General features: G+C 37.2%; 1 protein-coding gene across 8 annotated transcripts in view; it reads right to left on the reverse strand.

Annotated features, from left to right (window-relative positions):
* Positions 1–253: 253 nt before the first annotated feature.
* IL1RAP (interleukin 1 receptor accessory protein) overlaps positions 254–26,030 on the reverse strand; it is a 134,040-nt gene continuing 108,263 nt past the window's right edge. Inside the window, exons 9-14 of one of the 8 annotated variants that reach the window (XR_004284354.1) lie at positions 16,635–16,778; positions 15,141–15,284; positions 5,734–6,312; positions 5,365–5,447; positions 2,846–2,918; positions 265–1,367 (exon numbers count right to left, since the gene is read on the reverse strand). Coding sequence is in view for 3 of the 8 variants with exons in the window: in XM_032337905.1 (XP_032193796.1) it covers positions 5,594–6,312; positions 15,141–15,284; positions 16,635–16,778 (1,007 nt within the window). In the remaining 5 variants the exon portion in view is untranslated. The other 7 variants (XR_004284352.1, XR_004284353.1, XR_004284351.1 and 4 more) reach the window with 7 other exon arrangements.

Below are 26,030 nucleotides of genomic sequence, written 5' to 3' on the forward strand. Positions count from 1 at the left end.
TTTTCCCCATGTAAATATTTATTAGTGTTTTGTATTATCCAAGAGAAAAACTTCATAAATTACTCTCTAGAGAATTTTGTGTGTCAACAATCTCCTCACCAAACTAAGCAATCCAACTTTTTCTTTGTTCAGCATCATAACTTGTCAGTATGGAACAAGGCACCCTCCGCCCTGATCTTCACCAAACCAAAGAGAGATTTCGTCATGACCAAATGATACTGCACAACATTAGACAAGTCATAAAAATGCAAATCTTTAATAGAGAGAATCCAAATCGTAGAGAGAGCAGATGCATAGATAGCAGCTGACTTCATAATACCCACAGCAGCATTTGTCTCTTCCTTCATCTAGGCTCTAGCATGTTCAGTTCAAATTCCCCATTTAGCTCTTCAGATAAATATATCAAGGGAGGCTTTCTAATAACCGTGTTACATGCTCTGCTGTGTTCTAAATGTCTTCAATCCTTCTGAGGTTCCCTGGATATTCAAAAATGAAATGGCTCATTGACAGATGGTTTGAGCACCACATTCTTAGAGAACTACCTAAAGCCACTGAATGGAAATTAACCAAATACAGAAACTTACCAATTTTTAAAAACATTTTCTTTAGCCAAGAGCTGTATGTATGTATGACTTCAACAATTTTCCTTTATGAAAATTAGTGACAAGCCTTGTTCATTTTTGTACAGTTTTAAAATAAGTACCTGACTTGACACCTTGGCAAGTAGTGGTGGGGTGTTGGCAGGAATCATTCCGTTTCTTCATTATCAAAGTATGTAACATAACTCCAGTTGTAGTTCTCTTGCCTCTTCAGGCAATCTCAGTATCTCATTCTTAGGCAAAGACAATGCTATGTGTTCACCAAGTTCCATTTCATTTTTCTCTTCCCAGGAACACAACAAAAATGCATTTTCCAGCCTTCCCTATGACTAGATCTGTGCCACAGCTAGTTTTGACCAATGGATTGTAAGTGAGAGTGGTCTCATATTTAGGCTGAAGTAGAATAGCAGGGAGCTACACATTTCAGATGGCAAAACTACAAAAATGTAAGCCCCTATCTGGACATACAGCATAAACAAGAAATAGGTCTTGTTATGTAAACCTACTAAAGTGTTGGGGTTACTTAGTATAGCTTATCTGAATCTGATTAATACATGTGATGACCACAGCAATCATACCAGTTTCAAATGTCAGTGTTTGATGCTTCATATATTAGAAATACACTGTAGCAACCACTCCTCTACTTAATTGTCTCCTCTGCCAAGGCAACTCAAGGGCTAAGTGTGCCTTAGTATTTTCATCTATTGCCTGCAAACACCTTGTTAAAAGGATGATTTGTAGTCCTTCTTGGCTGGAGAAAATCAGAGCCTACAAGGGTAAAGAGGAGTTAAAAAGAAATAAAATTAATGGTTCTTAAACTTTTTGTGCATCAGAATCACCCAGAAAGTTTGTTCCAAGTGCAAATCTGCCCCACTCTAGAGGTATTTTATTTATTCTTGGATGGGTCAAGAAATATGCATTTTAACATGAACTCAAAGTGGTTCCAATATGGATGCATCAAAGAACACATTTTGAGAAGCCCTGGACCAGACTCTAATAAAGCTTTTCTCCTCTTAAACCTGAATAATAATATAAAAAATATGGGAAGGGTTTAAAAGAATTCTTGTAAGTAGTAGTTGGCCCATGGAATACCTTATCTGAATTATCAAGGGCACAATATCAAAAAGCAGATTGCTAGACAATGTTCAGCACCCAATAAACCAGCTCCCGTGGGGGAGGAACTTGTCCCAGGATCTCTGCTGTAAGATGCCCCTCAAATTTTTAGACACAAAAATTTTTAAACCATTGATTGTCCTTCTGTGTTCTTATATCTTTATAACTAGGCCAATTTATTATGATGGCAGTTTCACACTTATTAGTTTTACCGACCATTTCAACTTTTCAAAGTGGAAGTGAACACATTATTCAAGGTTTTACTGGTTATAAGAGATGGTGACTAGAACTCACAGTGCAGATCATCACTTCTGAAAGATTAAATTTGTTTTTCAAGGTAAATTGTGGGTACATTTTTATTTTCCATTAAGACAAATACAAATAATTTATTTTGAGAGGAAAAAATTATAACCTGATTATAAAGTCTGGAAGACACAAAAAAATGGTTCTACCTTTAAAATTCTTAAGTAAATGTTATAATATTAAAAATTAATTATATAAAATCATAATATGACAAGGCCAGATGACACATCAGACACTTGATATGACATTTAATTAGCTGCTTGTAGGTTTACATTAATTGACTTGTTGATTTGAATGTATAATGGTCCAAATTAAATAGTTACAATTAGAAATACTTCCACATTAATTTTATAGGAATAGTTCCAGTATTGGTGCTGGATCAGGTGTCAGAAGCCTAGATCAGAGGCCCAACCATATTGCTAACTGGCTGAGTGTCATTAGGAAAGTCACTTAACCTGGATAATACGTTCCTGCTATGTGCTAATACGTTCCTGCTTTTGTGCATTTTGTGAGAGTTAAAAAAAAAAAAAAAAGAAAGATAAGGAAAGAAAAGTGATACATATGAAATCAATTTGTGAGTCATAAACCATGATACAAATGTAAGTTTATGCAACCATGAGCATGATTTCACTATGGGAATAGTACTGACCAACACTTACAAAAGCACTTATAATATTCCAGGCACTGTGCTATGCACTTACATGCATTATATCGTTTATTGCCCACAAAGCCCAGTGAGGTTAATAATATTATCTCCATTTAACTTGTAGGATATTGAGGCCCAGAGAGCCCATGGTCAAACAGATAATTAGGAGAGAAGCAATACTCACATTCATCTCTACTTGACTTAAAACTCCTGCTCCTAAATAGGCAATATTCCTATGTAAATGATATCCATTTAACCTGCAATCATATCATATTAGTTATGAATATGCATGACCCCTGAGGAAATTTTCTTATCATTTGCCTCATTGAAATATATGGCAATGAATATTACACTCAAGTATGGAATGTTGGGTCAGAGACTAATAACATAACCTTCTAGCCTTTCTTCATACAGTAGAAGTATGGTCCTTTATTTTTCTGACCCCTGGGTAGCTAATGCCAAAAGCTATTACTTTACACTGCTTATACTGGCCATATATTGTTAATGGAAATTGATACTGACCAAAACTAACTTAGCTTTTGAGAACACGGTTATCTAGCTACTCATTCATAAGAATCCATGTTTAATTTCCATGCTGTTGCCACTTATCCTTTATTTTTTTCACACACAAAAAATAATTCATAAATGACACAAGTATTTCTCAATTTTTCCAAAGATATTTTGTAGTTGGGACACTGAGCTCATACAGAATAAGACTGATTATGGGTAAAAAAATTCTCTCCCTTTTTAGGATTTGGAGCAACATACATTACTCCATTTAAATAGATTGGGAAACTAACTGCTATCTCTCTTCCAAGTGAAGATCCTTGAACACACATCAAGGATGGATTAATCTCTTCATAAAGAAATGCAATATAGAATATCTATTGTGCTCAATTGTTTTCTACAAGATATTCAGGTAAGGTGTCCTATCATTTTCTAATTACAAGTTCCATGATGAGTCACATTTACTCTGGGGTGTCCTTATTCCCACCTCTTTTTCTTTCAAGAGGAAAGGGGTATAATAGTTTGTTTCAACAGAGAAGGGATTTTCTGCTTTTCTTTCCAAGTGGAGTAGTGGAACAGAATGTCTGGCTTCTTTCTCCACCCATCCTTCACTATTAGTGGCTGAAAAATGTTGACATTCATTGGGCCACAGCTTACTAGCAGCCAGCACTAACGTATTAAAGGTGACTGCTCATGTCTGGTATGGTACTTTGCTCTTTTCATCCTGCTCCTATCCAGGGGAAGCAGATTGTGCTTCTAATTTTCTTATAGCAACCTCACCACTCAGGGGACCCACACTCTTCCATCAGAGAAGATGGAGGGCACACTATTTTCCAGAATTTTTTCTCCTCTGGTGAAGTGGTAGGTCAGATCAGCCTTTTTTTTTTTTTACACGATTCAGATGTTTTTGATTTGGGAAGGGAATAGAAGTCTCCCATTATGTCCTTAGGTCCTGTCTGTGTTCTCTAGTCTCAGTATTGCCAAAGATGCTTGAATTCCCACTCAGATATATACTCTTTGGGTAAATACTTCAGTTCTGAAATTACAAACTGGTGGCCCTCAGGTTGACTACATGTTCATGTGATTTGGTTGTTGTTTTTTTTTTTTCTTTTGTTTTAAGATTAAGACATCCCATAATTGAGAGACTACTTACAAACCTTATTTTTTAGATTCTTCTGAAAAACTGGACAATCTGCCAACAATGGGACTGAGTGAAAACTATCATGATGGAACTGGGTAGAGGTTGCTTCCTTTGTAAGGAATATTCTTCAATTACCCACAGGTCCAATCATCTCTATTATCTCCCTCACTGGCAGATCAAATGCCATGTGCCTTTTATGACTGTGTTAAGATGTTTCAAGTAAAGAAATATGTACCTATACCTATCTCTATACATATGGGTCTTAGATGGACAGCATGTGTATTATGCTTATTTCTAGCCCCCTTTTCTCTTTTTTCTTACTTTCTGATTCTTGTAGGCACTTGGACTGACTATCCCTTCTCAGAACCTTGAATGTGAAAAAGGGTTACACACACCAAATGCTACACTGAATCCCTAATAATACTGAATTTTTCAGCTCTCAGTTCTAAAAATAGGAGATTTTTTTGTGTAAACTTCCATTTCATTTGAAATATTTTCTCTCTCTTTCTGCCCTTTCCCCAGTCTCCCCTCCACACACATTATAAAGAAACTAAAGAGACACCTTGAACTTTCCTAGTACCTAAACCAAGTCTTGATTTCCTGAAGTGGAATACTCTTCTGATATGAATTCAAGAGCCATAAAAAGAAGAGGGGAGAGAGAGGTAAAAATTTGTTAGTACAAATAAAATCACATAAAAATATAACTTTATTGATGCTAACAACTTTAGGCAGTTTATAGAGCACTAGTTTACAGTGAGACAGAACACCATGTATCTGTGTGTGTGTGTGTGTGTGTGTTTGGTTCTTCCAAGAAAAATGTGCTGTAGGTTTTTAGTAGAGCTTATTCCTACAGCTTCCACCACAATCAACTCATTTCCACAATGCTCTCTTGGGATACACATACCCTGTAAGTGTCATAGCCCAAGTATACCTGACTGACTCATAATATGACATTGATCAACAAACTCAAAGGAAACATATTTAAATTCTTTGCTCAGTATGAAACCATTGGGCAAGATAGAGGATCAGACTTTAGGCAACTTTCACATACTGACCTTCTAGGGCCCAAGAAGAGTGTGCTCTTCTGAGGCCATTAGAAGCAATAATTCTGGATTCGGGTCCTCAGGTCTTTTGTCTCCTAGAAATAAATAGTTTTTAAAAATCAATAAAGGGGACACAGTCTGGTAGTCCATTAGATGATAAAAATGTCAATTACTCCCATAGGTTCATAGCACAAAGAGGGCTGGTATAGATAGATAGCAGCCACCACCCACCACATGGTAATTATAAGATATAGAAGTCATTGTTATTGGATAAATCCGTAAAATGGTGAAGAGCAAGGGCTGAGATCTGGGAAGCAGGGGGCTCCAATCTGGTGCCATTTTGTATCCATTGAGTTTCTGATTCTTGGGGAACAGGCTTACAGAGGTGTGTCTCCCACTGGGGCTGGGTATGTATCTCTGCCCGGCTCTTGCTCCTAAGGTGACTCTCTCCTTCACAGTAGGTGACACAGCAGCGACAGGCTGCAGAGGACTTCCCTCTGTGCTTGGACATCATGTCTGGGGCTGGAGAGGTGCCTGATGCTCTCCCTGAGCCCTGGAGTTCTGGGGGCTCTTTCAAACGACTTCTCCTCCTTTGAACATGGTCCAGACTGATGTCAGACTGGGAAGAACAGCTTTCATTCCAGCCAGAGCTGGCACTCAGACTTCTCAGGGGAAGTGCCAACCGCAAGGCCTTCCAGAATTTAGAGCCAGAATGTTTGGACTTTTCTCCCTTCCAGCTCACAAAAGACACAGATTCCTTCAGCTGCAGGATGCTTGGGTGTGGGTGCTCAAGGGGACGGTACTCAACCACAATAAGCTTGGTGGAAATAGAGTTCTGGCACATGACACCCAGTTTAAACTCCAGCATGCTGATGCTTTTTTCTGTCACATAGTCTGGGCTGAGGACAACAATCATCCTTCGGCTTCTCTGAATGAAGTCAAAGACTGCTTCCACTGTATCTACAGGAAAATGGAAAGATAGGACAATGCCTAGTGAAACTTTACATAAGCTGTAGTTCATCATTGTCCATCCTACAAAGAAGCGGTAAGTAAACACTTAAGAATATAGGATCTCAGTGTTAAGTAATCTACCCAGTTAATGAATCTCACTTAAACACCACTCTTATCAATGATTGCCAAGTCTCTGCTACCTTCATAGATAAGGAATATACCACCTCTAAAATCAGTTAATTTCACCTGTTTGTAAATTAATTTTTTGAAATATTCTCCCCTGCCAATTTTACCTGGTGGTCTTAGATCTGATATTTTCACATGTTTAAAATATTTCACAACTATTTTTACCTCACTGTATTTTCTTCTCATTTTTAGATTAGGATCAACTTTAGAATTTTTATCTTATTCCCCATAAGACATGGTATCAAGTCTCTTCCTCCACTTTTATCATTTTCCTCTGAGTAGCATTCAATTTATATAGTATTTCCTGAGAGTAATACTTTGAACTGGCCTCAACACAATGCTCCAGACATAGTCTGATCAGCAAAGAGCAATAGGGAATTACCATCTCCTAAAAACCACAGTTAGATCTTTTGATTCTTAAAATTTTGGACACAACATCAGACAGTTCATAGTATTGATTTTGTTATCAACTAAAATCTCTCTCCTTTTTTTCATGTATAAGTGTAAAAAATTGGATTAAAAATCAATTAAAGGGGTAACAACAGACAATGGGCAGGTATCAATTAGTTAAGACTTCTGACAAAGCACTAACTTTTAATAGGTACGGAGGGGGATTTGGCCAGATTCCTATGGAAAGTCCCAGAGATAAATGTAATTCTTAGCTCATCACGAGATTTAAGGAATTAAACAATGTGATTTTCTGAAGGAAAGGATTTCCAAATGTGTAAATCATCCATTGACAATGCTGAAAACAGGTGCAGACAGACAAGGAGGTTGAGTACCTACTCTTTTGGGGCCAGTGATGAAACAGTGATGGAGAGACCTTCTAGTCTGTGAAGACAAGCTGAAAGTTTGCAGTGAATGTTGATCATTATGAATTTGAGAGAGTAAAAGAACTGTGCTCCTTGCCAGATTAGTTCTTTCCAATTAGTAAATTTAACATGAATTTGAAGGGTAATTGGAAGAGACATGTGCTCAATTTTGAGGATCCTTTAACTAGTTTTGTCAAAAGTGTGAAGTAGTTTTAGAGAATTTTTACTTTGATCTTAAAAGATAAATCTAAAGTTTTATTTATCTTCAAAGCCTGTGTGTGTGTGCACGTGCACGTGTGTGTGCGTGTGTGTGTGTTGGACACTTCTTTGTCCCAGTCCTACTGAGAACTTTTGTACTTGCCTTTCATAAACCAGAGAATGTACAAGTAGAATATCTACTGCTCTTCCTGTCTCATGCGAAATACGATATAACCTTAAGGCAGCGTGGATGGATTTCACCAAAAGGAACTTTGTGCACTCAAATTGTATGTGTGTTCATGTGTGTGTATTGTGCATTTTACTTCAAAATAGTCACATTAAGACAATGTATATTCTGTCCAATGGGGATATCACTGTTGAAAATAAAATGCTGTCCTAGATCTTCTAAAGAAAGACTCTGTGTGTGTTTTTCTAATTATTGGCACCCCATCCTGAAAATGTAAAATTTTCATTTGAAATAGGGCAATGCTAAAGAAACAGATATGAGTAGTGGAATTCAATAACATTGAGGAATGTGATGGAGAAGATGCTTATCATTTGGAGGAATGGGCTATACCTAGGGATCTTCACACATTATTTTGAAGGAAGCTGCCTCCTTTATGGCCTATTTTAATACTTTTCATATTGTAAAACTGCAGTTGAGAATGTGAATTGTTATGTTTCAATACTGAAGATTATTCAGAGAGGGAGACATAAACTGGGTCATTTATTCTGTTGGGTTCAAAAAAGGAAGGTGTGGCTATAGACTGATGAGACCAGATGTCTTGTGTGACACTAAATTAATTTTGAAGTCATGTTTTCTGATCTAGAATTCATCAATGCTCTAGAATACTCCTGCCTTTAAGTCATAATCTCTCTGGAATTCGCCTAGAGGAAAACTAGAACTGTAGTTTTGTTCTCTGGTAGGTTATTGATGTATGCAAGGGCAGCAAATCATACATCCATAAAATGCATAAAATAAGAGTAAACTTACAGGATGGTTAAAAATTAAAAATATCAATATGTAAATGTCTACAGATTGTAGACATTTGAATTAATCACTTTGGTTAAATCTAGTGAACACAATATTAATGTAGGGCTGATGTTAATTGAATTTGAATCAGTTCTTCATGGTAACTTTAAAGAATCACCTTAATATGGATTTATAAGTGGATTTATAAGTGAATAATAAATTTTAAAAATTCTGTCTGTTTACTTTAAAATACATGTGAATAAAAAATACTACTGCAACATTTAATCTCCTAGCCCATTGCTCTCTTTTAGCTGCTCTGTTATTTGTCCTCTGTCTCCATACACACACAAACACACACATACACATACATGCACAGGCACACATGCACACACACACACACACACATCTGGCACACTAGAACAATTAATTTTATTTAAATAACTTTTATTCACATGTAAAAAAAGTTCTTGATATAAAATTCCCATTTTTCTCAGATTTCAGTCAGAAAGAGAAATTTAATTGATGTAGCTTCTAACATTTCTTTTTATGTGTATCATTAATTCTTCTTACTCTCATTTCTTATGCCCAAACATGAAAATAAAGACATAAAACACATGCACAAAATAAAATTCAAATCTGAAAATAAATGGTTTATTTTTAAAATAAACAAATTTACAAATCAAATGGAAAATGGAAAATACAAAAGTTTATGAATAAAATAAAAAAGATAATAAGATAATCTTAAAATATTAAAACCTATAGAAATAAATGGATAATTAGCAAGTGGAGTGATGCTTTTGTTTCCCAATACAATGGAATGCTCGTTTATTAGAATCCTAGGGAATCACCTACGTTACAACATAAAAGATAATCAAATAAATTTTATACGATTGTATAATTAGACACTTTATATGTCATGGTTCTTTGTTAACTTGGGTGCAGAAGATCTTTATATCATATACCTGGAACCAATAAGGTTTTTTTAAGCATTAGGGATAGTTTTTTTAATATTATGGAGCAATTTTTCCTTGCTCTCAAAATTATATTTCTTCATCTCCCTCAAAAATTTCTTAACAGATATCTTCTGGGACTTAAAACAAACAAAAAAACCTTGAAACAAAATTTTCTTAAGAATGAGAACAAATAAAACCTCGAAACAAAATTCTCTAAGAATGAGACAAAATGTATCATTTAGATGTGAGATCTTTAGATTTTAGCATTTGGAAAAGTTCAATATCAAAGATCAATAGATAAATAGGAAAAGTAATATCAAAAAGTTTCTAGGGGTACCCAAAAGCATTTGGGATAAATATTGAATCCAAAAGTGCAAAAGAATGCAGCAATGGCAAGAGAATGTCTGCCTTGTGATGGGACAGTTCCCCATTACCTAAAGCTCATGCAATTGATATTCAAAGCTTATCTGGAGTCAGCCCTCCTCTGGTCTTGAGGATGAAGAGTTAACAGGAGGAGTAATTGTGGTTTGTAGCAAAGAGAAGCATTACAAAGAAAAAAAAAAAAAATCCAAGAATGACTCCATACCATAGTTTTATAGTCAGGAATTCACGAAGTTTTTCTTTTCTTCAATTTAAAATGATATTTTCACTATAGAGAAATGATTTATTATGGGCTTTAACACTGATGAAGGATACTTAAATGCAGGAGATAGTTTTAGAATTGGTTATCAACATTCATAATGCTGGGATAAGGGTTCCCTTAAATTATGAATTATGGTGTTTCACAGGATGCTCAGCCTTATTTATAAGTATTTTATTTTCCTTTTCTCCACTACTTAACAGTCCGAAGAGAGATTTATCTCCCTAGTAGTTGAACACTGAGATTACCATAGTTTAGTTTCTAAGAGTGTATGCTTGCAACATAGTAGATGATCAATTAATGCCAGGGGACTGGTACTGCTCAGCAGTGACCACAGAAGCTCTGTGTCCAACGATTCCACTGCACCCAGACCAAATGTAGCAGCAGTAAGTTATTCCTACTAATTTAGGGAAGGTGAGAACTAACAACGACTACTCTGTGAGTTGTGATTTTACAAATAATGTACAGGAAACACAAAAGAATTACAGTAAAAACGTAACTTAAAAACTGGATGAGAGTCCCGGTGGTTTGTAATATTGTGCCAATAGCTATTTAAAGTCACATGTATGTGTATATAAGGGTGTGTGCATGTATATATACACACACAAATGCATACATACATATGTACAAACATATACAATCAACATGTGTATAGATCTACATACAATGTAGATATATACATCCAAGATTCGTTGGTATGTACATACACATACGTGTGTGTGTGTGTGTGTGTGTGTGTGTGTGTGTACACGGCAGGTATTCAGCACTCTGTAAACTCTGGACTTAGTTTTCACTTTTCCAAGTCTTAAGATTTTACTTAAAGTAAAACAAGTTTCATGGAAGAGACTGACATGTTTGGACTGAGTGTATTAACTATACCAGTGAATAAAATATGGAAAATACTGGGTGGTCCAGTTAATTCTCTTAGAGTATTAATGCCAAAAGCAACTTGCAAGGTCACTGAGTCTAACTTCCACATTTTACAGTGGAGAGACAGAACACGTGAGGAGAAATCACTTTTCTAATATTCACATTAGCAAGGCTGAGATGAAAAGACAAATTGCTGAACGCCCTGTTCTGTGCTTTTCTCACAAGCCAGAAAATGCCCTAAAAGCATTTTGCTGTTATTTCACTCTCTCTTAGCACCATTAGAAGCTTCCTGTCAGACTGAACCAAGTGTAGAGCCATCTGCAAACTCTAAGCGGTTGATACAAGGTACAGTAGATAGGGAAGATGAAATGACAAGTATGGGTCGACCTACAGATATCCAGGAGTTTACTGAAATAAAGAAAAATACGGTATGTATTTCAAGTTGACAAATGTGACATCGATGACCGAGATGGAGGGCATAAGGGATTTGGTAGGAGAAAATGCAGGTAGCCCCTTTCAAACCGTCATAAGGAACACTTTCAGTTACACCGCTTCGTACCGTCCTATGTGGGTGTCAGTCTGGCTGCAACAGGACAGTGCCCAGCAGAATGAGCAGAAGGGCTCATTGTCATCAGCTCAAATGAATTTGGGCACCGATCATCTTTTTAATGACTCGGAAACCCATAATGACCTTGTCAAAAGGTAAGTTATCTTTAAGGGGTCTTGAAATCCACAGCAAAAGACTGCCCCACAATGTTAAGATTATAAACAATGAGAGAGAAAGAGGGGACAGAGATGCGGGAACAGGGGCAGAGGATGCAGAAAGAGGAAATTCACATCAACCAAGTCTTTGCCTGCGAAGAACATAGTGACGTCATTCCCTGGTGACGGACTGGTGGCGCAGCCATTCTAAACCACAGCATTGCCTGAGGAAGCAGAACGACCAGTCATACAGTCACCCTGAATGTGTCCCTATGGGGAGGCTTTGACAGAATTCTGTTCTGTCTGTGAAACATCAAGTTGGGAGTAAAGAAAGGGTACTCTTCCTTCCCGGAGTGCCCTTGGTTCTTTTTACCCATTTCATTGTCCCTTTCATACATTTTTCAAGGATGAATAGGAGAGACCCTGCTCGCCACTCCTAGACCACCTGGAACTTTTCTTCACTGGCATGGCCACCTGCAGCTGCTTCCAGAACCTGCCCTGTGGGTACTTGGATTTCTCCCCTTTCCATTTAATGACCGTGAGCACCGTCTTAGCCCTCTTCAGTTCTTTCACTTTCGTCTCCTTCACCGCCTTGTACTGTACTAAAATGACGTTGATGTTGCCCCGAGAGGCCATGTTTTCTAGGCCAGCCTTGAGCTCCAGAAGAGCTTGGGTTCCCTGGAGCACGTAGTTGGGGCTTAGGACAACCAGGAGGCGTCTGCTTTTCTGAATGAAGCTCAAGGTCTCATCTGTGACAACTGAGAAAGAAAACACCGTGGGGATTAGTGTTGGCCAAGAACTCCCCAAAAGCCTGGGGCTTGAGTGTAGTGTAGGGAAGTGTAGGAAACTTAGGGTAACAGCCTGGGAATTGGGATGAAACTTTTACCAAGAACATTTGCAACGACGTAATCCTTGGACCCACTTACTCTGTCAAATAAATGCCACACTCCTCCAAGATACTGAAAACTGTATGCATATATTTAACCCCCCAAAAAATTCCAAACAGGCATGAAGCCAAGTATACTCCTATAACCCTGGTCCTCAAAATCATTATGAGAAACAGATGGGTTGAACAGCTATCAATTTCCTCAAACCACGTGGCACGCTGCAGCCCAGCCAAATCAGCTCTTAAGCCCCTTCTCCCCCAAAATACCCATGTATTTACTCTCTCATGCCAGTGGCTATTCAAGAAGATAATCATTATAGAGGCAAAATCATGGAAATCCATTTCTCACTAACGGAGGAAAGCAAGAGTAGGAACATTCATTTTCTGAAAATCCCTCTCTGCTGCCGGACTCCTACCTGACTCAGACTGGTATCACTATGTCCTTAGAATAGGAACTTTAAAAAAAAAAAAATCTAGCCAACTGAATGGCATTTTGGCTGGCATCACATTCTCAGCTCAGCTTTCTATTCTGCTCTCTGTTCTAGAGCCTAAATTATTTCCTACATCTTTCTCCTTAAACTCCTCTCATTACTATGAAGACACGTGTTTCAGTAGGCTGCTAGCTGATATGTCTGCCTTCACTAACAGGCAAATGCTTTCCTCAGGTCAGAAAAGAAGAAGAAGAAACAGAGAAAATGGAAATTCAGTGTAATTTTATTCTGTTGTCATGGGCTCTGGTTAGTTCCCATCACCAAATTCTTGGAAATAATCCATCTCCTCAAGGCTGCTTATCCAGGACGGTATAATCTTTTACCTGGGATTCCAATAGAAGCCAATTCCAGGGAATGCACTAGTGCTGTGGAAAGCTATTTCATGGCTTACAGTACTCCTCAAAGCAGTCGTTCTGCTCCTCCCTCTTCACAGGTACAGAGGCAAAGGGGAAAGACTTGCAATTAAAATTCCATGTGCAGCCTGGAGGAGAATCCAGGAATCAGTAATCACCTGCTGGAGGCCGACCACGTGTGAGCATGGACAGAGGCCCAGAGGCAAAGAGGACGAAGAGCAGCAGGGAGAAGGCAGATCACAAGGATCTACCATCAGAAGCAAGATGCAAGAGTAATTACGTAGAACTTGAATTCTTCAAAGCATTATCAACCCCTTTTGGAGGGTCATTGTTGTTAAACTGTTTGTCTTTCTATAAACTTCACACTGTACTAAGTATTTGTCGAGTGGCGGAACGAACGAGTAAATGGATGAAAGAGTGACTTAGGATTTTAAGTTTTAAAGTGAATGGAATTTGTCCCTTAACTTGTATAATCATGTCACCATTTCCGGGCAAAATAATACTGAGAGAGACAGCCACTGTAGAACACTAACATGATGGACTTCTAGGTAATGGCTGAGGAGATAAAATAAGTGGTCCAGCTAATTCGGAATGAGAATAAACATTTAAGTCTATTTTATATCTCCATTATCCATATAACATTTTTAGAACATCTGAAATGATGAACACAAAAAGGATTGGAGGGGAGGAAAATTAGTTTGTTTTGCTGAGGATTAAACACATTACATGCATTTCAACAGCACAAAGTTTAACAGTGAGTATAGGAATGCTATTATGTATTTATTAAAACAGAGTGAAATGGAACATCACTTTGTATATTACCGGGTGGACTTAAAAATTTGAGATGCACTTTTATTGCTGAAAACATTCAGCAATTCAAGTTTCTAGAATATACTGGCTTTTTAAAAATTTTAAACTACATCTCAAATGTATGAGCTGGTAGAAAGGAAACAGACCCAAGAAAAGGGGGGATTTAAATGGCATTGGCTTGCTAGAAAATAAAAGTGAGGAAAAGGAAATTAGCAAATGTCACAGGGAAATAATCTAATTATTATCAGTGAGTACTATCAAGAAAGATGCCATGCATTCTCTTCACAAACTCATTCTTAGTAAAAGCAAGTAAACCTCAGTCTTTGTATAAGTGTTGTTTAAACTCAATGTTTGCTTCCCCCCCCCCAAAAAAAAACACAAGGGAAATTAATGCAGGTTAGCTTAAACTTTCTAAAAATCTAAATGTGTGTAAGCAGAACATTTTTTTAAAATTTTTTTTAAAGATCTAATTTATTTGTCAGAGAGAGAGAGGGAGAGAGAGTGAGCACAGGCAGACAGAATGACAGGCAGAGGCAGAGGGAGAAGCAGGCTCCCCACCGAGCAAGGAGCCCGATGTGGGACTCGATCCCAGGATGCTGGGATCATGACCTGAGCCGAAGGCAGCTGCTCAACCAGCTGAGCCACCCAGGCGTCCCTAAGCAGAACATTTAAAACTGAGGCATTTTATAGAGTCCTAATCCACCATGCACCTACACTTTTCTGTCTTGGAGTTCTTAAAGCTTACAAGGGGAACTATTCTAGTACCATAAATGGCACCTCAATCATCTATAACTCACAAGTTAATTTCATTCCTAAAGAAGTCTCCATTACATCAAACACCTGAACATTCAGTATCCAATGATGCCAACACAGAACCCGACCATGACTCTCACACATGATCCCAAACTAAGGATTCCCTTTGCATGAAAGGTGGCATCACCTGTACTCATGAGAAATACCTACTTCCCCCAGGTAGACTGTCACGGTCAAAGATGCACAGCTTGTATCCAAATTCATTCTCCAAGACACCACGGAGGGTCAGTAACACAAACTCCTCTTCCTCAGCATTTCTTGCATAAGATACATAAATATCATATTCCTTCCCATCTAGCAAAAGGAAGAGAGATCCAATATATATTAGAAAAATTTCCTAATTGTACTGCATTTTTTCTTAAATTGAACTTGTGCATATTAGACATTTTCAACTTTCTTGCATGTATGAATTATCTGACAGATTCCAGTGTGATTTCCCACTGGTGACAGGTCTCCAGGCAAAATGACTATTTTAAGGTGTAATTGCAAATTTTATCTGATATGTCTTCTACTCTCACATCACTAAGTTTTGTTTTTATAGTGGAGAATTAATGAGGTTTGGCTCATTCAACTATGAATTAACATAATCAGGACACAAATAGTCAATCATAGATGTTGGCAATTAATACCATACAGAGAATTTATGGTTCCCACCCTAGTTTGTCACTACTAATACATTAGAATTATAAATGGAGAAAAACTTTTAGAAAGGCTCTAAATTATTTATACCTGAAAATAACTGCAATTAAAAATAGACTCAGATTCCATAAACCCATCTTTCCCAAAGGTGCCTAATTATAAACATCACTCTCGGTAAAAATATAGGTTCTTTGTCTCTTCCACAAACCGACGGGCTGGAAATCTTTATGGGAGGAGTCTAAGAATCAGTATGTTTAATTGTTCCTTCCTTGTCACCAGGCAAATTTACACTCGCACCGTGCTTCCAAAACGTCAATGTGCCCTTTAATCACTTGGGAATCATGTCAAAATGTAGATTCCTGACTCAGAACACAGGCATTAGGCTTAAGATTCTCCTTTTAACAAGCTCCCATGTGATGCCGACGTTGCTGGTGCCTGGACTACTCTTTAAGTACAAAAAGTGTGGACCTGCACTGTCTAGTTACAGCAAACACAGCTACACGTAGCGCTCGGACGCTTGCAAAGCAGCTGGTCTGAATGGAGATGGGCTTTCAGTTTAAAATACAACAAAGGCTAAATTGTGAGATTTTGAATACCAAAAAATAAGACTAAAATATCGCCATTAGGTTTTAAATATGCATGATATGCTAAGATCATAATATGTCAAATACATTGGGTTAAATAAGATATATGATTAAAGTAAATTTCACTTTGTTTTTACTTTTCTTACTATGACCACTAGAAAATTTTAAATTATGTAAGTATATATAAATTTTATAAAAATAAATTTTAAATTATATTGCTATTTGGATAGGCTAATCTAGACTAAACAAATATTGAACCAAGAAAGCAAAATAATATATATTAGAAGAATTTTTAATAGTAAGGGCTGAAACCAAAGATAGTTTGATTAAATCTCCCAGTTATTCTAGCTTTTATCGAGGCAACATGTTTTCTGAAAATGACCGTAGAAGAAGGTATTTAGATGAAGCTTTTGTTACTCACCTAAAATGGTTTCATCTGTTCCAAAATGAGCCCGGTAAAATAAGACCATTTCCAGCCAGTAAACGTGGTAAACAACAATGAGAATCACTACCAGCAGGACTGTGGCTCCAAAACCACATGCTAATTCCACTGTGTATCTTGGAGCTATCAATGGAGCAAACAAAAAAACAATTGATTTCTATGTGGTGATCACAGTGATCTATCATCCCGCAAATAGCCGGGTAAGCCAGGCAGCTGAGCCATGAACCTGACTTATATGTGTGAAAAGCAGAGATAACATGATAGGCTTTAAGCATTATGTTTTAATGCCAGACTGTGTCATATTTATCTTTTCGTTTTCAGCACCTGATATTGGTGTTTTAAACTACTTGATGACTTGAATAGACTTTGATGTTATATAAATACATATTAATGGTATATAAATGGTATTATAAATGGTATATATATATATATATATATATATATATATATATATTATATTAATGGTATTTTCCAATACCAGCATTGGAAAGAATTTAGAAGGTCATCTCATCAACTCATGATCTGACACACGAATTTCCATAAATTATTTTTGAAAAGTGTTATTTCATCTCCCATGTGTCCATATTTTGGGATGGAATCCTTACTAATACTACCCAGACCAGACCATGATTCAGATGGAAATTTAATTCTTAGAGCCTTTGGATTGAGTGAAAATCTTAATGTGCTTCCATTAGTCTTAATTCCATCCTCTCGTCAGTGCCATATGGAAAAAAAAAATTAATTACCTTTCTTATAAATTTGGAAAAAAGCCTCAAAAATCTTATTTTCATTGGATAGAAACAGAGGGTATCCACCAAATCCTGAGTATGCTTAGGTCTGAAAGTATCTCTCAGGCTTACACTTCTAGGACACACTTTCTGAAAATTAACTTGCAATATCCAGGTATGGACAGATTCCCATGTTATCTGCTTACTTTTATATGACAGATATTTTAGAAATTTCTTTGGAACTATCAGAAATAGAATGAGGTATTTTTTTTTTTTAGAGTCCATAGTCTCTCATGGTTCACCTCCGCTTCCAATTTCCCCCAACTCCCTTCTCCACTCTAAGTCCCCATGTCCTCCATGCTATTTGTTATGCTCCACACATAAGTGAAACCATATGATAATTGACTCTCTCTGCTTGACTTATTTCACTCAGCATAATCTCTTCCAGTCCCGTCCATGTTGCTACAAAAGTTGGGTATTCATCCTTTCTGATGGAGGCATAATACTCTATCCCCAGGGGTACAGGTCTGTGAATCACCAGGTTTACACACTTCACAGCACTCACCAAAGCACATACCCTCCCCAATGTCCATAATCCCACCCCCTTCTCCCAAACCCCCTCCCCCCAGCAACCCTCAGTTTGTTTTGTGAGATTAAAAGTCACTTATGGTTTGTCTCCCTCCCAATCCCATCTTGTTTCATTTATTCTTCTCCTACCCACTTAAGCCCCCATGTTGCATCACCACTTTTAAAACAATCTGAGGGTTTTGAAGGGACGGGGGGTGGGAGGTTGGGGTACCAGGTGGTGGGTATTATAGAGGGCACGGATTGCATGGAGCACGGGGTGTGGTGCAAAAATAATGAATACTGTTATGCTGGAAAAAAAAAAAAAAAAAAAAAGAAATAGAATGAGGTACTTCCTGACTTCCAAAAACTAGAAAAGTTTTAACTCAGTCCTGTAAACAAGGTCTGTCATGACCAAACCACCAACCACCCTACTGTCTCATTTATCAGTACCTTTCCCTCAAAAACGTGAGGAAGATTTTGCTTCGTATCTTTGTTCATGTTGTGAATTCTGGGGAAAATAGTTCTTTCTCTTTCTTTAGTTTTCAAGTCCATGCTCATACGTCATTATTTTGTGTAAGCTTTCCTAGAATAAAATTACTTTTGCAACCTGACATCTGCCTGACAGAAATTCCTACTTTTCTCATTGTCTGTAATTCTATTATACAGTATTTGTTTTATATTGTAATTTGTCTACAAGCCTGCTGCTCCATTCTCTCTCACTCCTCACTAAACTGTAATTTATAGTCTTCTAGGGAAGCCTACGTCTCCTTCATCTATCCTACCATTAGAATACATAGGATCTCAATGAATGTTTCCAGATATAATACCATCTACTTCAGAAACATTGAAATCTTTTACTACTATGTATCAACAACTTCATTTGGTTGCTTTATTAGCTTGTGATAATGAAGTCTAAGTGTTTGAAGAAGGAAGAGAATATTTGGGTCTGAAGCAGGAGTGGTTTAAATTATGTAATAGTTGTTGACAATTACTTATTAACATCTATTATTTGACAGAAGCTGCTGGGGATACAAGAGTAGATCAGACCAAAGGGGTTTCTGCCCAGTTAGGGTTAATATTCTAATGCAAGGGAATAAATAATAGGACAACGAATTCTAGGTAGTGATCAATGCTATAAAGGAAATAAAGCAAGGTAATGTGATGGGGAGTACTGAGAGGCTGGGCTGGGGCAGAAGAGATATATGGGTTCAGGTAATGAGAAAAGGCTTTTTGATCACCTGAGCATTGTGCTAAGTGCTTGCCAAGGTGAGGCAGAGAGGAATTTAGTTCAAAGCTGGGGTTGTTATCCCTGCTCTCTGACTCCAAAGTCCAGAGATCTTTGCAGAGCTCTGCTATGGAGTTTAATTATAGATCAAATACTAGTGGAAAAAAATCCCTTTTAAAACAGGTATGTATCCTAAGGGGAAAACGGTAAGCAGTCTGGAGCTGAGCCTGAAGTTCCTAGAGTTTCAAGTTCATTATCCTCAACTCCGATGCTAATCATATCTCAGAGATAGACTGGAACTCAACAATGCGGAATTATTACCAGGTATTCTCATGCTCATTCCATGAATAATGGTGTTTAAAATAAGAAAACTCCACCACCGAATGTCAAAAGCTATCTCAGTGCAATTGTTGAGAATTTAGTAAGATCAGTTTGGGTAGCTGGCATGAAAACTGCTGCGTCCTCGGTATTTCTGAGCACATGTTATGTTAACAGTACCCTGGGGTAATTCCCACTGTCATCTTCATTATTTGCTCAGTTATTTTGGCTCCTTCTGGCTGGACATTTTGTAATAGGGAGGGGGGAAAAAAAGGTTGGCAGATGCACTTACCTGAAACGGATATAAGAAAAAATATCAATAGATATCTTGCCTAATGACCAAGAGATCAATTACTCTCATAAATTTCCCTCTGTAACATTCATTCTACTCCTGCCTGTTTTATTTTTAGTGTGGATTTTTACTCTGGTTTTGGGTCATTTCATGACATGTGTCATATTTACAGATTGTATTTTGTGGGGGCCATCTTGATGATATCCAGAAGTTCCTAATGCTGTTTAACTAATTGAACTCTTGAGATAAATAATCCCCAAGCCTGAATTTCTAAATGGCTTGAATCACATGCAGAAAATGTTCAAAAAAGCTTTTATATAAAGCTTTGCTGGCTTGCAGGGTAAGGATGACCCTCAGCCCACATTTTCTGTCTGCTCCAGCCAGAACCTCTGTTGTTTTGGCATACAGATTTTACTCTGATGCAATCCCAAACCAAAGGGTTTCCAATCAGGAAGGGGTGATGCAATTTGACCAAATTGCACTCCTAAACTGCTTTGCTCTTCGAACTCACATATAATTGACTTAGGATAGAGCCAATTTTTGCCACTTGCTCTGCTGTTATTCCCTGGATCCAAATTTCCTCCACTCCTTTTGCAGTTCAACGGTAGTAACAGGTGCCAAGGTCCACGTTTCCAGCTAACCACTCTGAGTTAAACCAGTTCAGGACCTTAGCTCCAGTCTTTTCCCTGTTTCAAGTTATCGGTCTCCAATCTTCTTTCTCCTTGGGAACTTAACTTATTTTCTTTCTCTTTGTGAGTCGGGACCTTGCTATCTACTGAGGCTCTGAGCTTCACACCAGCTGCTTGGACTTCCAAGTATCTCCTGCCACAGAACCTGTATCTATTCTTCACTAAATTGCTGAGACTTTTAATTTGGGGAACCACGTAATGACCATTTCTCTGAATTACAAACAATTAGAATGCTTTATTTAGATGATGGTAAACCAGAGACCTATCCCTGAATTAACCAGCAGACCTGCTTTGTTTGACTATCATAGTATTTTAAAATGTGTGCATTTTACCCTTCAGTTTCTGGCCTTAGAGAAGGAATGGATATGGGAGTGGCTTTCTCTCCGTAGTATTTACAGTGCCCTTTTCCTAAGGCGGACCGCGCTGGTAGTTGTTCTGTGTGTGATCCATGTGAGAAAGGACACCAAAAAGTTGAGCCCCACCATGACCCTGGTTTTTTGTCTAAAGTCACTTTCAGACTATGGCAGAGAACAGAGAAAACCACAGGTACAGTCATCATGGTCAGGTAAGTACTCAGAAATCACACTTCAGAACTACGGAGTTGGGCTGAGTTCACAGGGCTGGGTAAAGAGAGAAAAACATTGTGTGGAAAAAGTGCTCTATAAATCTCCAAGGGTGATCTCAAATTTGGAAAAATATAAAGCTCTGCATAGGTTGGATGACACTTGATAAGATCAAGCAAAGAACAGGTGCCAGTCAAAGAAAAACTACCAGGGAAGGAACAGCTGCCAGGAAACTGGGAGCTGAACAGCTCAAGGTGCACATGCAGGGTTGGGGGATACTTAAGTTAAGACCTGAGTAAAGACACTTCGGGTAGCTCCCATGTGTTAGTAGACAGCCCAGATAGTCTAGATATGTCCAATCTAGCCTTGGAGAAAAGGCTATTTTTCAGATGTCCTCTAGCAATAGGAAGCAGAACACTTCAAAAAAGCAAGCTGTTAAGCCAGCAAAATAACTACCTGTGAGGACAAAACAATACTCACTTTCAAAAATCAGACACTCAATAATGCAACATACATAATGTCCAGCATATGTTAAAAAAAAAAAACAAGAAAAAGCAAAACAAAACAAAACAAAACAAAAAAAACACCCATAATGAGAAGAAAAATCAGCCAACAAAAACGGAATCAGAGGGGCACCTGGACAGCTCTATCAGCTAAGTGTCTGACTCTTGGCTTTGACTAAGATCATGATCTCAGGGTCCTAAGATGGAGCCCCACCTTGGGTTCTGCTCTCAGTAGTGAGTCCGCCTAAGATTCTCTCTCTCTCTTCTGCCCCTCCCCACCCTGCTTGCATGCTCTCTCTCTTTCAAATAAATAAATCAATCTTAAAAAAAAAAATTAAAATTGACAAAGATGATGGAACTAATAGTTAAGCACTTTAAAATGAGTATTATAAATATTCCTGTTGAATTAAAAAAGAAGACAATGGACATCATTAAGAGCAAATAGGAAATATCAATAGGGATGTTTTGATGGAGAAATGGAAATCCAAAAACTGAAAAATACAATTTTGAAATTAAAATTGCTGCAGACTAAACATCAAAAAAGAAATTATTTGTGGAAAGCTAGAAACTACCTAAACTGAAACACAGGAACAAAGAAAGAATGAAATGAAAATGAGCACCTCAGTGCCCTGTAGGACATCCTTTAGTGATTGATACTAAATTTAATGGGATTACTAGAAGAAAAGGAAAGAATGAATGAGCAAAACATATCTGAAGAGAACTCTCCTACACTGTTGGTGGGAATGCAAGCTGGTGCAGCCACTCTGGAAAACAGCATGGAGGTTCCTCAAAATGTTGAAAATAGAACTGCCCTATGACCCAGCAATTGCACTATTGGGTATTTACCCTAAAGATACAAACGTAGTGATCCAAAGGGGCACATGCACCCGAATGTTTATAGCAGCAATGTCCACAATAGCCAAACTATGGAAAGAACCTAGATGTCCATCAACAGATGAATGGATCAAGAAGATGTGGTATATATACACAATGGAATACTATGCAGCCATCAAAAGAAATGAAATCTTGCCATTTGCGACAACATGGATGGAACTAGAGCGTATCATGCTTAGCGAAATAAGTCAAGCAGAGAAAGACAACTATCATATGATCTCCCTGATATGAGGAAGTGGTGATGCAACATGGGGGCTTAAGTGGGTAGGAGAAGAATCAATGAAACAAGATGGGATTGGGAGGGAGACAAACCATAAGTGACTCTTAATCTCACAAAACAAACTGAGGGTTGCTGGGGGGAGGGGGTTTGGGAGAAGGGGGTGGGATTATGGACATTGGGGAGGGTATGTGCTTTGGTGAGTGCTGTGAAGTGTGTAAACCTGGTGATTCACAGACCTGTAACCCTGGGGATAAAAACATATGTTTATAAAAAAAAATAAAAAAAAAAACATATCTGAAGAAGTAACTGCTGAAGTTTTTTCAAACTAAATAAAAAATATAATAAATCCATGGAACCAAGAAGTTTAAAGAAACCTAAGTAAGATATAGTCAAATGAAACCATGCCAAAAATTTGAGAAATTTCAACAGATACTCATACACACACACACACGAGAATTATAAATAATTCTCTACACAAACCAAAAATAGATTAATCTCTCATATAGATAAAAGTCAGCTTCGAAAAACCTATAATTAACATCATATTTAATATATAAAAACTGAACGCATATCTTTTAAGATAGGGAACAATGCAAGTGAAGCTGCTCTGATTTCTACTGACCATGGAACTGGGAGGTCCAAGAGAGTAAAAGAGGCAGAAAAAAGAAATCAAAGGCATAACATTTGAAAAGGAAGGAGGAAAAGTATGCTTATATATGGTGACACAATCAAGTATATAGAAAATGCTAAGGAACCTAACAAAACAAGCAAAAACCCTATTTAAGCAGTAAATTTAGAAAAAGTCAAAAGACCAAGATCAAAACATAAAAATCAACTAATTCATTTCTAGTTATGATCAATGAGCAATTGAAAAGTGGAATTCAAAAAATACCACTACAATAGCAACAAAAATAAAATACTTAGGAATAAATTTAACATGTGTAAGCCTGTATAAATAAAACCAGAAAAAAAAAGGAGCTGAGAAAAATCAATGAAAATTAAGTAAATTGAGAGATATATCATGTTCATGGATTGGAAAATTCAATATCATTAAGATTTCAATTCTCCCCAAATTGGTTTATAAATTTAATATGATCCAATCTAAGCCCAGCAGACTCATGTAGAAATTGACAAGCCAATACTAAAATCTATATGAAAGGATAATATGGTCTTCAGAATATTTAGATTAATCTTTGAAAACAAAAAAGGAGGAAGACAATAGTTTCTGACTTCATGACTTACTTTAAAGCTATTAGTCAAGGTAAAGAAGTATTGGACTAATGACAAACAGATCGATAGCACAGAATAGGGAACGGAGAAATAGACCCGCACTCATACAGTTAATTTTTTAGGCTAAGCTGTCAAAACAATTCAATAAAAAAGGGAGAGATTTTTCAATATGAGGTTAGAACAACTGATTTCTATATGGAAAACAAAAATAAAGAAAAAACCTAAACCTTAATCCATACTTCACAGTGTAAACAAAAATGTTGAAATGAATCATAGGCCTAAGTATTAAAAAAAAAAAAAAGAAATCAAGATTTTAAAAATCAAAGATTGCTAATACAGGATTTAGAAAGTATAAACCATAATAGAAGAATTGATAAAATGGACTTCATCAATGTTTTAAAATTCTGCTCATCAAAATAAAAAAAAATAATAATAATAATAAAAAATAAAATTCTGTACAATGGTGAAAATTTTCACAAAGTCATATATCTGACATATATATATTAACAAGCAACCCAAGAACAAAATGGGCTTAAGATTTTAATAGATACTCCATAAAGGAAGAACTATTGTCAGAATGTCCATAAAATAGTACTTAACATCATTAGTATCTGAAAATGCAAATTAAAAAAATATAGCGTGATACTAGTACCCATTTACTACAATGGCTAAAATTGAAGTCTGACAACTCCAAAAGTTGGTAAGGATGTAGAGCACCTGGAATTTATATACATTGCTAGAGGAAGTAGAAAATGGTACAACCTCTTTAGAAATAGGTTTGGCAGTTTCTCATGAAGTTCAACACACCTTGCCTTAGTGCCTACCTCTCTCCTATTATAAAATCACCGCATGTTTAACACACTTATATTAGCTGCCTCTCCTTTCATACTTTGCTTTAACTGACTAGATGAAATTGCGCTGTCCAAAGACCTAGCCCAGTGAATTCTTCTAATTCTGAGCCCTTCCTGTCAATTTTTTGATGAAAGACGGAGAATGCTTTGTCAATAAATCCAGAGAAGGACTCATACATAGAACGTATGAATGTGAACCATTATCACCTCTGAATCCCAGCATTACCTGGCCCGGAATAGGAGCCAAGTAACAAATCCACAACACTTCTGGTACCACAGGATGTACACAGCCCAGGCTGGATTCTACATAATACTGATGTAATTTCAGCAGAGATCAGCCAATCTAGTGGATGCACCTGTCATTTCACATTCCTGACACCATTCACACGCAACCATTCAGAGCAAGGCCCTGTGAGAAAGGGAGCTACTCACATACTCTGGCAGACTTCTGCATCACTCCAAGAACAAACACGATTTTAGTTGATTGTTTAATCATATCTATCTGATAATAAGTAATTAATTTATGTCATCCTCCATAATTGTTTCCCAGAACACATGTTTCAAAAAATGACTCCCACGAAATGCCCCATACTTCAAGAATCAAATATATTTGGAAAAAAAAAAACAAACCACCCTGCCTCCTATGTTCTAGTCTCTTCAGATATTCACACCAACTGTTAATAGTGTGAAAGACTCCAAGGGGCCCTTGACTAAAATAGCTTGATTGGTTTTGTTTAACATAGCCTTTAATGATACTTTATTTACTGTCAAAGCCTTTGTCAAATAACGTCTGTGAAAAGTTTGTGGAAATAATAAGTAGACTTAATACTTGTTGAGCACTTAATATACATGTATATAGGACAGTAATTGTGCTGAGTACCTTAAAACAATTTCATGAGTCAGTGGTATCATTTGCCTACTTTGAATATAAAGAACTTGAAGCTCAGAGAGGTTAAGTGTTTTTTTTCCAAGATCACAGAGCTAGGATGTACAGAAACCAGGATTCCAACACAGGCCATCTGAGTCTAGAGTACAAATAATGAACTACAGTACTATAAAGAGTCCTAGTAGTGTTCTTACGAACTAATTTGGGAAACTTCCTTATATTATTCAGTTGAGTCTCACTGCTTGACACTGGCTTCTGAGGGGCAGAAGTGATGAACTCTTCAGAACCAATCCACTAAGACTTCTTAAGTGGCATATAGACTTCAGTACTTTGCTTTTTACTTTCTAAATTGTAATGAAATGTTAAAGTGAAGCCTGTTTTTGCATCAGCTTTTAAAAAAAGGGGGGGG

Source organism: Mustela erminea, chromosome 1, assembly GCF_009829155.1.
Source record: "Mustela erminea isolate mMusErm1 chromosome 1, mMusErm1.Pri, whole genome shotgun sequence".
Taxonomy (NCBI): Eukaryota; Metazoa; Chordata; class Mammalia; order Carnivora; family Mustelidae; genus Mustela; species Mustela erminea.